We start from the raw sequence: 16,050 nt of genomic DNA on the forward strand, positions 1-16,050 counted from the left end.
ATTTTTTGCTTGCAGCATTCTTTACTGGAAAAAAAAAATTAAAAAAAAAATAAAAAAAAATTAAAAAAAAAATATATATATATATAGATGGATGCTCCCAAAGTGAAATACGTAATTAATAACTTCTTTTGTGTACCATTTAAAATTAAACTGTAATGAAATATCATGTCGTTAACAATTGACTAGTAGCATACCCTCTCCCACCAATGAGCTGTGGATTCGAAACTTGCATTAGGCATGGATGTTTGTCATCGTTATTTGGTGAGATATGAATTTCTTCATCTGAAAATACTAGCAAGAGGAAAAGGTAAAGACATATTTGCAGCCAGAGATGCCAATTCAGCTTATGCTAATTTACATCATTATGATAGCATTTATGTAATTTTATTATCATTTTCTTTAATATAATTATTCAAAAGTGCACCTATGATCTTAAACTAGCTCTATAAACAATAACAGCTTACAACACATCTTTTCTTCTTCCCTATGTAAGAAAAGTGGAGTCAATTTCAAAATACATGTGCATTCAATAACTGAAACATCTCATCTTCTAAATTAGTTCAGATAAAATGTGTATATATTACTTCTCGATGGTTGTTTAAGTGCGTAGAAAAATAGTGAACGGTTCACAGAATAAATAATCTTAAATATGGTGGGTGCCCTTTCTCTCTAAGCCACTTTATTCCACTTTTGTAAATATTAATATTCCATCAGCAGAATCTGTAGGAATATTAAGTAGCTAAGAAAACAGAAATTAAGAAACTCACTGATCAATAAAATATTACTTTCACTGTATAAGAATAAAAATCTAAATAAATAATACACAAATATAAAAAACTATATTTTGTGAAATTTATCTTGCACTGCATTTACTTTTCATATATTGGTCAATCCAATATCATTTTAATTTTCTAGCGAATTTTTTCTGAGATGAATAGTTCGTGCAATGAATTTTCCCTGCAATTAATTTTCCTGGTGATGAATTTTTCCCCAACTGTCTGAGAACCACAGACAAATTCTTATCCAGGTTATGCCAAGCTATTCAATCTCATTTTCATGAACCTCTAACTCTTCATCCAATGTAGCGGTAGCACTGTGCACCATGTTACATATACTTGATTGATATATCTTAGCAAAGTGAGCGCTCATTAACTGAACAATCTTATTAGCTTCTGCCACTCAAGAAACATCTGCATTTAATAAAGTTATTCTTTCACATTTCAGAGGCAATGACAATCAAGGAAAAGAAGGGGTAGCCATAGTATTCAACACAAAATACGAGGCTAATCTTCTTGAATGACAGTCAGTCTCAAGTAGAGTAATGTGGGCAAATATCAGAATGGGGAACTGGACAATGAGACTTATTTGTGCCTATGGTCCCATAGAAGGTTCTACTAAGGTAGAAGTGGAGGAATTTTTTGAGGCTTTAGAAAAAGCAACTGACACAATGAAAAAGGAAAAGTTGGTCCTTGTTGGGGATCTAAATAGCAGGGTAGGAAATGATTGTGAGACATACAAAAATATTTTGGGAAAATTTGGAGAAAAGAGCAAAGCTAATAATAATGGCAAATATCTGTTGGATTTCTGCTCAGGACATGGACTGGTTATTACTAACACCATGTTCCAACATAAAAATGTGCACAAATTCAAATGGAGAGAAGAGGCTAGGAATAAGAAAAGTCTCATTGACTATGTTATTGTTGATAGTGATGTTTTCTCCCTGGTGCAGGACACCAGAGTGTACAGAGGATTTGAAATTGGAAGTGATCACTATTCAGTCTTGAGCAAGATAAAATTGAATTTCATATTGAAAAGAATAACATGTAAGAAAGTTTTAAAGCGAATAAAAGTTGAGCAGCTCTCAGATGTGAACTGTAGACTAAAATACAGAAATATTATTGAAAAGAAAATGAAAGAGTTTGAGAACAGGTATCAAACCTTGGAGATTCAGTGGCAAACTCTGAAGAAAACATTGATTGATTCTGCCAGAGAGGCATGTGGTGAGGTTGTGTGCAAGGATAAAAAAATCAGAACTCCCTGGTGGACACAGGGAGTTCTGATTTTAGAAGTTAAAGAGGCAGTGAAGGAAAAGAAGAAAGCATATCAAAAGTTCCTGGCAAATAAGTCAGCTTTTACTCTTACAGAATACAGAGACAAATGTAAGAAAGCTAAACAGTGTGTAAAACTAGCTAAACAAAAGTCATGAGAGGACTTTGGCAAGAATATAGAAAATAAATATCAAGAAGGTGGCAAAATATTCTGGAGGTTGTTGAAGAAGCTTAGGAATGGAGGAAAGAGTGCTGTAAAAGGAGTTAGAGATGATAAAGGTGACATGAAAACAGGAGAAAAAGATATCCTTGAAGTATGGAGTAATTACTTTGAAAAACTGCTAAATGAAACAAGCAGTGATGACAGCACAGTGATAAAAAACACTGACCAGGCATGCAGTCAGGAATACATATCCATACTTGAAGTAGAAAAAGCCATCAAAGGCTTGAAATGTGGAAAGGCAGCAGGAGTAGATGATATTCGACCAGAAATGCTGAAGTATGGTGGTATAAAAGTCTTACAGTGGCTGCACTGCATAGTTCAGAAAGCCTGGACAGAGGGACGAATTCCAGATGATTGGAGTAGAGCTCTCATAGTACCCATATATAAAAAGGGAAATAAAACTGAATGTGAAAATTACAGAGGTATTTCCCTACTGAGTGTTCCTGGCAAGATCTATGCAAGTATACTTGAGAAACGGTTGAGAAGAATTGTGGAAGAAAAGCTTGGTGAAGAACAAGCTGGATTCAGGCCAAATAGAGGCTGTCAGGATCAGATCTTCACTTTACGACAAATAGTCGAGAAAGCATGGGAATATAACAAAGATCTGTATTTAAGTTTTGTCGATTTGGAAAAGGCATATGACAAGGTGCCAAGAGAGAAGCTATTCAATACGCTGCAGTTATATGGTGTCAATGGGGCATTATATCAAGCAATACTTAGTCTTTATTTGAGTTGTAAGTCAGCAGTTAGAATTGAAGGAAGTACAGGAAGATGGTTTAATGTTAAATCTGGTGTGAGACAAGGATGTACATTATCCCCTCTGTTATTCGTTATCTATATGGATCACATTATGAAGGAATGTGGTATTAAACCTGATATCAAAATTGGAGATGTTAATGTCAGCACTTTGCTTTATGCGGATGATGTTATACTTTTAAATAAATCCGCTACAAGTCTGCAAGATTCTCTGACTAAATTGAATAGCTGTTGTAATAGATATGGTATGAAGGTCAGCAATAAAAAGACAAAGACAATGAAAATAGACAGAATCATTGAAAATGTCAACTGTGTTGTGAATGGAGAACCTGTGGAACAAGTAAAACATTTCAGCTACTTAGGCACGATTTTTACTGAAGATGGTAAATTAAATATAGAAATAGACAACACAATCAGCAAAGCTGGTATGGTGGGAAGTCAATTGAATAAATTCATATGGAATAAGAAAGAAATTAGTCAGAACACTAAATTAGCTGTATAGAAGACAGTGTTCAAACCAGTTTTAACTTATGGATCTGAGAGCTGGGTCAGAAGTAAAACACTTGACCAAAGACTAGAGACCGCAGATATGAGAGTCCTGAGAAAGATTAGAGGCGTGAACAGATGGCATCAATGGCAATATCATATTAAAAATGAGGATATTAGGAAAGAACTTGACATTGTCAGCATCCAGGAATGCGTTAGCAGAGCTAATCTCAGGTGGTATGGTCACTTAAATAGAATGGGAGAGGAAAGATTAGCAAAAAAGTGTTCTCTGCCAGGTTGGCAGGAAAACGACCCAGAGGAAGACCAAGATATAGGTGGATTGATACGGTACAAAGTGCTTTAGACGATAGAAATATAAGATCTGATAATGTTGGAGTCTTGACAAGTAACAAACTGATTTGGAGGAAAATTGTAGATAGGAAGTTAGTAATGATGTAATTTTTTCATGTAGTACTGTCATATCCTGTACACCCCTTGAGGGTACATGGCAGGAATTTGATGATGATGATTCTTTCACATTCATTCTTTTTTTGCTTGCAGCATAACAATGAAATTCTTTCGGTTTGCTTTTAGCTTGCATGGCTGATTTCTTTTCATACTCCAATTTAGCTTTCCACACAATACTATTTGTTATCCTGAGTTTTATATATTTCATAACTCCTCTCACTCTTATTCTCACGATATTCTTCCACATCATCTTCTTGTGGATCTCTTGCTTAATAAGGTTGCACATCCATTTCACTCCCAACATATTTATTCTTTGAACAGTAGGGATACATTGAGATACCACTTCATTTAAGGACTTTTTCAAAGATTCCATGCTGACATTTTTCCTATTCAGCAACTGATACCATGGAACTAAGGATAGTATTTTCCTAAGTTGATTATAATTTTCAGCTTTGTAGTTCAGCATGTAGCCTGTTTTAATCGAAGCATCCAATACAATTAAATACTTCCCAAGAAAGCATAGCATGATCACTATCACCAATTGGTGGTAAAACAGCCACATTCTTAACAGACCCCCCCCCTTCTGACACTATGAGTAAATCCAACACTCTTTGACCTCGAGTTCCTTCTTTCACATACTGCTTGTGAAAGTTGTCTCACAACAATTCAATAAATTCCTCTTCTTTCTTATCGTGAGATTTCTCTTCTACCCAATCAATGTTTGGAAAATTAAAGTCACCCATAATGATCACTTGTTTGGTACCCATATGGCTAAATTGGTGATGCATTTTTACATCCCCTGCAACCGAACCACCAGGTCAGTAGCAACATCCCACCATATATTTCATTCTGTTAACCTCCACTTCACACTAGATAGACTCAAACTCACTGCTACATGGGATATTATTTCAATCATTGTTTTCTTGTGTTTCTACCCTAACTGGACTTAAGTCATCTGATATCATTAGTAGTACTCCTCCTTCTCTCCTATCTCTTCTGTCATTCCTAAAAATACACTCGATCTCACTTACCATATCTGATTCTGATAGCTAAATTTCACTAATGCCAACAATCTTAGGCCACAGCATATTCAATGAAGTGACAACCCCTTTGTTTCTAATGCTCATGGCCTAGACTATTCTTATAATTAGATATGCAATCTATTTGGTCTAGTTCTCGAATTTTCTCTTTTCCCTCCCGAGACATATTTAAAAGGTCCGAACCCAAAGCATATTTTTCCACCCATTCACCACATACACCATGTTCAAAGACATTCATATCTTTATCACGCTTGCATACCATAGCTGAACTTTTACACACATTTTTCCCATTCCTCCCTTGATGATCTAGATGAACTTGAGATCTAAAAGATCTTGATGATCTTTTATACTTATACAAGCCATCATTTGGATGTATATAGCTATATCCAATACCATGAACGGGCGTCCCGATATTTTTGACCAGATAGGTAACTTGCTTGTATATCTTAGGAACCTAATAAAGACAAGAAATCAGTAAGCACAGATTAACTCATCTTTTAAGAATTCAGTAGCCTTTTTTTTTTTTGTTCAACAAACAATTTCAGCTATTTTTTTTTTTTTTGGATGCAAGCATATTTTTAATTTTTTGTATTTGTTACTTTCAAAGGCTCTTAATGATATCTGCTTAGGAACAAGCTTGCTTACTTAGTTATCTATACAGGGTTTTTATTTCTTCTCTTGTTACATCAAGATAACTGAAATTTTCACATTCTTAAGTTATCAGGGTGTAACAGGAGATACTGAGACAAGGAGTGATGAGAACTTGGTCCACCTTTGCTACAAGTTGCCAACAGATGCACCACCTTACCTCAGTCCTGAAGATATTTTCAGGTGCAAACTTTGTTTGCTCATACTTGGATAAAGGATTAAACTAAATTTATTATAGTTTAACCAAGTGCAAAATAAACTTCCGACGTCTTTCTCTAAATCCAGAGTAATTTAATAATAAAGTGGTACACCGGTTAGCAACTCATATAGGTAAATATGACCTGTCCATTGCTTCTGCCTTAGTGTCACCACTTCTGGGTCTGCCTCCCACCGACGAGACCTCAATAAAGGTCGAAACTGGTCTGGGTAGTGGCCCTTCCCTCAATGCATAGCACTATACATGTCTGCAAGGAGATGTGCTTTGCATGGTGGGAGATACTGAAACAAGGTGTGATGAGAACTTGGTCCACTTTTGCTATGAGTTGCCAACAGATGCACCACCTTACCTCAGTCCTGAAGATATTTTCAGGCATAAACTTTGTTTGCTCACACTTGGAAAAAGGATTAAACAAAATTTATTATAGTCTAACCAAGTGCAAAATAAGCTTCCAGAACCCAGTCTCCTATCCACACATGGCATCACTCTGCTATGACTCCGTTCATGCATGGTTTGGTAGAGTTAAGTGACAGCAGGATTTTTTGCTAGTAGGTCCAGAAGTACTGATTTGTAACTATCAGGTTCAGTCCCATATAGCATCCAGCAGCTGGTCTGTGAAATACTATTTTACTGCTGTAAGACTAACAGATACTTACAGTGACATGTCCCTGAGAGTGTCACCTGAAATGTATGTGAAAAGAGGAGGAAGAAACTATATCCCCTACTCTGAAGCAAAACATGGAAGTTGGCCTTCATTTTAGAAATTATGGACTTTACAACTGTGTTATAAATAACTATTTTAATTTCCCAATGTTTTGACCTTCATATTAAGGTCATCATCTGGAGTATATACAAGTACAAGCTGAGTTACATTTTACACAATATCCTAAAGAAATTATCTGATCACTGGTTATTCTACTGGCATGACCTCTAGTGAAAAAAAAAAAAAATACAGATAAAATTAAAAATTAATTATTTAGAAACTACATCAAAGCTAAATTCTATTTAAGATAACATAAGAGAAACATTCTTTCATGTAGATAGTTTTCTTACAGTAATATGAAAATGTCCTTAATATGAAGGTCAAAACATCGGGAAATTAAAATAGTTATTTATAACACGGTTGTAAAGTCCATAATTTCTAAAATGAATGCTGATCACCATGCAACACTAAAAGAAAGAACGAAAGTTGGCCACTTCAGGCCTCCAATATGCAAGGTGGTGTCTTATAGGGTAGTAAAAGATATCTATCATCTAGTGGTCCAGTTGGTATACCTTCTATAGTCAGAAATATCCCTTTGCAATTGCAATACTTTCAAGTATACTAGAACTCAGTTTGTGGAAACAGGCTATACCACAAAAACCAAGCTGGGAGAGGCTATATATATATTGTGAATCACTAGCCCAAATGCTCATAAGAGCCTTTATATCAACTTTAATTTATCCAAGGCAAATGAATAATGAAACATCTAATAACACATGAAATATTCCAATTACAAATATGCTTATATATATATATATAGATCAGAAAATGAAGTACCTATGTTGTATTCTTACAACATAGGTACTGGTATATTAAAAATGCAGCATTCTTAATATACCAGTAAGAATACAATGTAGGTACTTCATTTTCTGATCTATTACTTTTAATTACCAGAGGAAGAGAGAGGAAACAAGATGTAGATGAAATAATAGTTTAAATTACACTATCTATTTTAGAGTGTTAAAATTAGGCAAAATCCTTTTAAGGGAAACAAGTGTTAAAAAATTAGCTGTGTACAAATTGGTGACACATATACAGGCTGTATCAGATACAGTAAGAAAGTTCAGATTATCCAGTTCAGTTTTCACATCTCAAATTTTAAATTATTATAGTAGGTACTTATAGTAGGTACTATTATATATTATTATTATTATAGTAGGTACTTCATTTTCTGATCTATTACTTTTAATTACCAGAGGAAGAGAGTGGAAACAAGATGTACATGAAATAATAGTTTAAATTACACTATCTATTTTAGAGTGTTAAAATTAGGCAAAATCCTTTTAAGGGAAACAAGTGTTAAAAAATTAGCTGTGTACAAATTGGTGACACATATACAGGCTGTATCAGATACAGTAAGAAAGTTCAGATTATCCAGTTCAGTTTTCACATCTCAAATTTTAAATTTTCAGTCGAAAAATTTGTATTGCAGAATATAAATTTAAAAGTTCAAGTTTCTATTGCAGGTAAACTAGTAAAGAAAAAAATACTTTTAATAAACTAAAACATAATAAAAAACATACATTATATTGCTCAGGATTTACCAGAGGTTCAACATCTCTCTCAACGCGATTCTTGAAAGAACTCCCGCCTAAAATGAGGAAAGTACAAAGATATAAATCACAGAATAAAATAAATAAATCTATAAAATATAAAATGTATAAATCTTTACAACTGTTTTCAGTTTGCCCTCAAGCAAGTTACAGAACTTTTAACTGTCAAGAAAGATAAATATAATTGCATACAGACAGTTCTCACTGTAACAAATTCATAACAACTGAAGGATTGTCGTGGAGGAAAGTTTACTATAGTGAATTTCTTTTAGCATAGAAGCATACTATGGAACTTTGTTGGGCAACTGATATTTTTATAGTAAATGAATTTACTGTTACCTATAGTAAGAGTTAACTGTATACAGTTTTACAACTAATAAATTATTCCACAAAGCAGCCTAACCAAATTAGCATCTTCCCAAAGGAAATTAGACTTCACATTTATGATAAAATCTCAAGAGCAATATCTCACACTACCTACAAATGGATCATTTTAAAATCACAGACATATTTTGATATGAAAAAAAAAAAAGGAAAAAGAAAAATAGCACAGCTGTACATAGCATGTTCGATTTTCTTTTCTTTTCTCTTCTTTTTTTAATTAATAAGGAACATAAAATATCATTTCAGAGATAAGTATGAATATTATTATTAAGAAACACTATCTCTAAGCAGAAAGTTTTAACAATATCAAATTTAAGTTAAAGGGATAATAAATCCCTCATTATTTTGATAAGACCTCAATAAAGGTCGAAACCGGTCTGGGTAGTGACGTTCTTCATAATTTAAAACAGTAATACATCTCCTAGGAGCTGTGTTTTACATTATGAGAAAATGTTAAGGATAGTGATGGAGCTTGCTCCACCTTTGCTCCGAGTTGCACTACCAGGTGTTGACTTATGCTTGGACTCGCCAAAAGTTCTTCGGCATGAAACTCTTAGATTTCGATCTCAGAGTTTCTTATCTGGCTTTAAAATAATGAGGGATTTATTACCCCCTTAACTTAATTTACGCCGCTGGAAAAAATAGCCTCTTGGCTCTTTATTGTAGTAATAATATATGGGTACACCTTTCTGGCAATTCGTATAGTAAAGGTATGTAAGTTTGGTTCACTTAAACCTTGGTATTATCCGGTCTACCTACGCACTGATGAGACCTTAATAAAGGTCGAAACCGGTCTGGGTAGTGACCTTCCTCATAATGTAAAACAGCAATACATCTCCTAGGAGCTGCGTTTTACATTATGAGAAAATATTAAGGATAGTGATGGAGCTTGCTCCACCTTTTCTCCAAGTTGCCCTAGTGTTGTACTACCAGGTGTTGACTTACGCTTGGACTCGCTGAAAGTTCTTCGGCATGAAACTCTTAGATTTCGATCTCCGAGTTTCTTATCCGGCTTTAAAATAATGAGGGATTTATTATCCAATTAACTTAATTTACATTGCCGGAAAAAATAGCCTCTTGGCAATTTATTGTAATATCAAATTTAAATACTTTAATAAAACAGAAAAATGAGATATGGATATGCCAGCTCCACATGCATCATCATCTCTCTCTCTCTCCTGAAATCTAATAATTATACCTACCAGAATGAATGCAAGTTATCAATGCTGAAATGGCACTGATAACTTCACTGCTGTAACATTATGAAAATATGTTTATCTATCTTAGTTCTGAAAATCATGTAATAATATAGTACAAAGCTTAAATTTTAAACAATCTCAGGAAGTACAGAGGTATTAGTTGTGATAACCTATATAGTCATCATGGTGAGAATGCTCTGTTGGGAATGTAGATTTTAATTTTTAACAGTCTGGAGGTGTAGAGAATTAAGAACCACAATAACTCAGCTATTTCTATCTGACCAAGTTCCTTTCCAAACCTGCCACAAAAAAAGACAGACTTCTGAAAGGTACTGGTAACTATTCATTTAGTATGGGAGGTAAAGCAAAGCCACTCTGCAGTGTCTTATACATTCAGTAAACAGCTACCAATTTATTCTCCAAAAATCAGTAATGCCTTGGACATTGTTAAAGAAGAAGAAACCAAGACTTCTATAGTTCCCATCTAGGAAAGAGGTTATTCTTTGAGTGATTTTTCAAAACAAGAACTGATGGAAGAGAAGCGATTAGAAACAATGAATGCAACATTATGTATAAATTATCAATTTAAAACATACATAAAGGTGTAGTAAAATATACCAAGAAAGGTGGGGTGTCAAAATTTCTTTTAATAAATATCAAATGCTAAAGTGAGAGAGACTATTTACAACAACCAGAATCACTTGGCTTAAATCCATGATAAATAAGAAGAAATATATATCAAGTAAAGATACTATTGATGAAATAAATTTACATAATCAACTGCACTATCAAATGTGCATACCCAACTAGTTGCCACTCTCCAACCAACAGGCTGCAAGTTTGATCCCACCATGAACATGGGCATTTGTGACTGTCATTAGGTGGGAGATGAATTTCATCACTCTGTGCAAGAACATCATATCCCTTACTGGAAGCTAGAAATGGCTTGAAAAATTCCATGTTTAATCTCTAAAGTATGGTTTCTGGATTATGTAAAAAAAAAAAAAAAATACAAAATATACAAAAAAATCTTTAGCTCAAACATGATTCCAATGTACTACAGGTTTATAATGTTTCATGAAGGAGAATCATGTAAAAGCTAGAACATCAAACAATAATAAAGAAAAGTCAATGAGTTAGGGGGTTTTATATATATACATATATATATATATATATATACAGGCAGTCCCTGGGTATGTTCTCAGGAACAAGATATGTTCCTGAGAATGTCTTTAAGTCGGATTTGTACGTAACTCGGATCCCTGGTGAGCAGCACATATGTGGAAATAATAATACAGTATAATACTGTGATAATAATAATAATACCCTGTACTCTAATAATAAGTTACAGAAACTATTGTGCCCTTTCTTTTAATTCAAACAGAACATAAAAATAAACTCATAGAAAAGTTTAGATAGGAGATAGGAGAAATTTCAAAAAAGAATATTAAAAGTTGCATCAATGTCTTGCTTACTGGAAGGGGCATTTCTGAGGCAAGAAAGTAGGCTAACATTAATCATAAGATGTTGAAATTTTATTTTTCACTTGGTTAGAGTATAATAAAATTAGTTTAATCCTTTATCCAAGTGTGAGCAAACAAAGTTTGCGCCTGAAAGTATCTTCAGGACTGGGGTAAGGTGGCGTTGGCACGCCATTTGGCAACTCCTATAGGTAGAGATGACCTGCGAATGCTTCTGCCTGGTATCTCAGCTTGGGCCTGGCTCCCACTGAAGAGACCTCAATAAAGGTCGAAACTAGTCTGGGTAGTGGCCCTTCCCTTAATGCATAACATTAGACATATCCGCAAGGAGATGTGTTTTGCATTATAGGAGATACTGAGACAGGAGTGTTGGTAGCTTGCTCCACCTTTGCAACGAGTTGCCCTGGTGTTGTACCACCTTACCCCAGTCCTGAAGATACTTTCAGGAGCAAACTTTGTTTGCTCACACTTGGATAAAGGATTAAACTAATTTTATTATTAATCATAAGATGATGGACCTGTTGTTGAAGAATCAGGATTTGATTCTGTTTCTGGAGGAGGGGAGCTTACCACTGAAGTCGGTTTCTTGAAAAAGGTACCTAGGGTTGTTTGCAACCCTAGTTTTTTCTTTTTTTCATCATAAATGGCCTTGTAGCAGCTGATGTTCTCACTAACTGCATGGTAAATCTTTGAAAGCCGCTGAATGTTAGAATCTTGCTCCTCAAGCTTAGCAAATCCTGCTTCAATGAGACAAAAGTCTCAGCTAATTCTTTTGTCATAAACTATCTTGGCTCTGGATCTTCTGATTATTTGTGTTTCTATCAGCTGCTTCTCTATCTTCATAAGGTCTTCATTGGTTAACTCTTGTGCATGCGACTCTAGTAAGTGAATGACATCATTTTCATTCATGTCCAATTGCAGTGCATTGCCACTATCCAAAACAGTTTTTCTGGGTTCATATCTTCTTCTGTGAAGCCACAAAAATCCTCACAGAATTCAGGGCATAGTTTGTTCCACACCCCTTTAATTGTTGATCGCTTCACTTCCCCCCCCCCAAGAATCAGCAATGTTTTTTATGGCATCATCGATGTTATAATTCTTTCAGAACTCTCTCAAGGTCATCACATCATCTTCCGTAGCCCTGACTGCTTGCAGGAATGTACGCCATAAGTAATAAGCCTTGAATGTAGAAATGACTCCCTCGTCCATTACCTGTAGTAACAATGTAGTCTTGGGTGGTAAAAATATGACCTTTATATTAAGGTGAAAATCATCTCAAGATGGTGGATGTCCAGGAGCATTGTCCAGTAAGCAGTTTAAAGGGAATTTTCTTTTGTGAATTTTTTTTGTGAAATTTGTGAAATGTTGTTTGAATTCAATCTTCAAACATAATAAGTGCGACCCAGACTCTTAAATTTGGCTTCCAAATAATGGGAAGAGCTGCTTTTTAATAATGCGGTGAAGTGCAGGTTTGTTTACATGCATGAAAGAAACTAGTTCCTGAATTATTAATTTAATTATTTAATTATTAATTATCCTTTAGGGGAGTCTTGGGAGCCCATTCATAAGTACGAAACGCCGTAAGGCAGGTTGTGCGTAACCCGGGGACTGCCTGTACACACTATCTACCAATAATTGCCTGGACACTTTAGCAATTTACAATTGATGCCAACAGGTGAACCCTAATATCGGCCTGATGTCTGTCACACATTGTCTTTCCACCAATGTGTGGCAGACATCAGGTGGAATTTTTCTCCATTCCTTCACCAAAGCAGCACTGAGTTCAGCAACAGATTGAGGACATGCTGCTCTGGATCTCAATCGGTGCTTCAATTCATCCAACAGGTATTCAATAGGGCTGAGTTCAGGACTCTGAGCATGCCGGGGAAATAGTTTAACAGCCATAATTTCAATCCATTTCATAACTGCTGCAGCTTTGTGTCATGGGACATTGTCGTCTTGATAGTAGTACTGGTCCATTCCATAAAAACACCACAGTGTGGTGTTTTTAAGTAGCACCTGATTATCTAAAATATCAAGGTACTGAGCTGACTTCATGGAACCACAGACAATGACCAGTGGTCCCAATCCAAATCAACTGAATGCACCCCACACAATTATTCTACCCAAACTTTACTGTGGGTAAAACACACAGTGGTAACAAGTGTTTCCCAGGCTGCCTCCACATCCACACCCTGCCATCAGACTGGAAACAGGTGAACCTTGATTTTATTGCTCCAGAGTACCAATTTCCACTGGTCAATTGTGCAGTTCACACACTCTTTACAGATGCCAGAATGAGCCGCCTTGTTCGTTGTAGTGATGTTCGGCTTGTGTGCTGCTGCTCTTCTGTGGAAACCCAGTAAGTTGAGTTTTTTCCATACAGTATTAGTGCTCGCCATGGTGTCAGCAGTGCTCTGTAACTCACCATGGATGGTCTGTGCCATCTGTAGCTGGATTTTGCACGACATCTGTTTTAACACCCTCCTGTCCCTGTCAGTCATTTTCGGAGGCTGCACAGGGTTTTCTGCACTAGTGATGCAGGAACATCTCCATTTGTGATCACATCGCCAAATGTTGATTTCGGGTTGCCCAAGATGAGCTGCAATGGCACGTATGGACATGCCATTGATGTGACAGCCCATCATGGCACCTCTCTCGAAGCCACTGAGTTCACATCCTGTTGCCATACGACCTGTATTCAACTGCTACAATGAAATACTGCTTTCTACTATCTGGATACCGGTTTTCATGTTATTAGCAAGCCTGGAATGTTTCATAACTTGAAATAACAGAGGTGTCTGGACAATTATTGGTAGACTGTGTGTGTGTGTATATATATATATATATATATATATATATATATATATATATATATATATATAGTTTCATCCTTGGAGTTTTAATTCATGATGTTACTAATGTACTATAGGATGATACTCTTAATGCCCAATCTTTATGGGCACATGACCAGTGGGTGTCGCATGTCTGTTTAGGTTGGGTATGCCGTCATTGGGTATTCAGTAAACTTTTTGGCTTATGCAACCTGTGCTATAAAATTCACATCAATTTGACAGTATGATTGCATTTTTATTGATGTATGAAAGTTTTAAGAGTGCACAGTGCATCAATGCTCATCTTAATTGGTCCAGTGCAATTAATTGTAGAATAACTTTGAATATTTTAATTTATCAATTAATATGATTTTAAATATGGAAAGCATAAAGGTCAAATGAACCATAGCTATGCTTCACACATGCCATTTATATGAGCAGCATAAAGGTTTACGCTTCACTGTGAGATTAGATTGTCATTATCAAATTCCTGACATGTACCCTCAATGTACAGGATATGAGAGTACTACATGAAAAATTTACATCATTGCTAACTTCCTATTTACAATTTTGCTACAAATCAGTCTGTTACTTGTCAAGACTCCAACATTACCAGATCTTATATTTCTATCGTCTAAGGCACTATGAACAGTATCAATCCACCTATATCTTGGTCTTCCTCTGGGTCGTTTTCCTGCCAGCCTTGCAGAGAACACTTGATTTGCTAATCTTTCCTTGCCCATTCTGTTTAAAGTGACCATACCACCTGAGATGGGCTCTGCTAACACATTCCTGGATGCTGACAATGTCAAGTTATTATTATTATTACAGGCAGCTCCAAGGAGTCCTTAGACTCATCGAGGGAGGCCCTAATATCATGTCAAGAACTATTCAACATGCACACAGTATCTATCATACTTCACCTTGAACTCATTTACAGTCATGGCACCCACAACAGACTGGCAGCTTATTCCACTCATTTACCACTCTCCAAGTAAAAAACCTAGCTCTAACACCTTTGCTAACCACACTCTTACAAAGCTTCCATGGATGATTCCTAGTCCTCCCACTACCAGTCCTATTCTCAAAAATATCTTCTGAATTAATCTTATAGAAACCCTTCAGTAATTTGAATGTCTCAATCATATCACTCCTTTTTTGCCTATCAACCAATTTCTGTAGCCCACAAATCTTCAACCTGTTCTCGTAAAGTTCATTCCATAGTCCTGCTATTATCTTGGTCACTCGTCTCTGGATCCTCTCCACCTCCTCCCAGTCGAGAAGAAACCCTGGCACCCATATCTGGACACAGTAGTCTGGACACAGTAGTCTAGATGGGATCTTATCAAGGCTCGATACAGAGGAACAATAACCTGTTTGTCTCTGCTTGTTAAAGTATTTTTCAGCAACCAAGTGATTTGATGAGCTGATTTAGCCAATTTTGCAACGTACCCTTAAAGTTCAACTCCCTATCCACCAACACTCCCAAATCCCTAGCATCATCAATCTCCTGGAGTATGGTTCAACCAATGTGATATACTGCTGCTAATCTTTTCACCCCAAAATGCATAACCTTACACTTTGACACATTAAATTGACATCCATTTTCCTTAGCTCAATCCTTCAAACTATCCAAATCATCTTGCAAAATTTTGACATCCTGTGCACTCACTATTGTTCTACCCAACTTTGCATCATCAGCAAACAAGTGAACACTTCCTCTCAGATCCTTTCCTATATCATTAATGAACAAATTGAAAAGTAGTGGTCCAAGAACAGAACCCTGCAGCACACAACTAGTCACAGGCTGTCTTTTGGACTCTACTCCTGAATAAACCACTCTCTGATATCTCTCCATCAACCAACCTCCTATCCATCTCACCAACCCTATATCCATCCCCATATGCTGCAGTTTACTGATTAGAATTCCATGTGGTATTCTGTCAAATG

The 16,050-nt window shown here is 35.8% G+C and overlaps 1 protein-coding gene across 2 annotated transcripts in view; it reads right to left on the reverse strand.

The window, feature by feature from the left end:
• Positions 1-16,050, reverse strand: part of LOC150109287 (sortilin-like) — a 508,125-nt gene that overhangs the window by 467,270 nt on the left and 24,805 nt on the right. For both annotated transcript variants that reach the window (XR_016549652.1, XM_090406996.1), the window contains exon 2: positions 8,173-8,240. Coding sequence is in view for 1 of the 2 variants with exons in the window: in XM_090406996.1 (XP_090263122.1) it covers positions 8,173-8,240 (68 nt within the window). In the remaining variant the exon portion in view is untranslated. The remainder of the gene's footprint in view (positions 1-8,172; positions 8,241-16,050) is intronic.

Source organism: Typopeltis vanoorti, chromosome 2, assembly GCF_054136105.1.
Source record: "Typopeltis vanoorti isolate ZY-2024b chromosome 2, IOZ_Tvanoo_1.0, whole genome shotgun sequence".
NCBI lineage: Eukaryota > Metazoa > Arthropoda > Arachnida > Uropygi > Thelyphonidae > Typopeltis > Typopeltis vanoorti.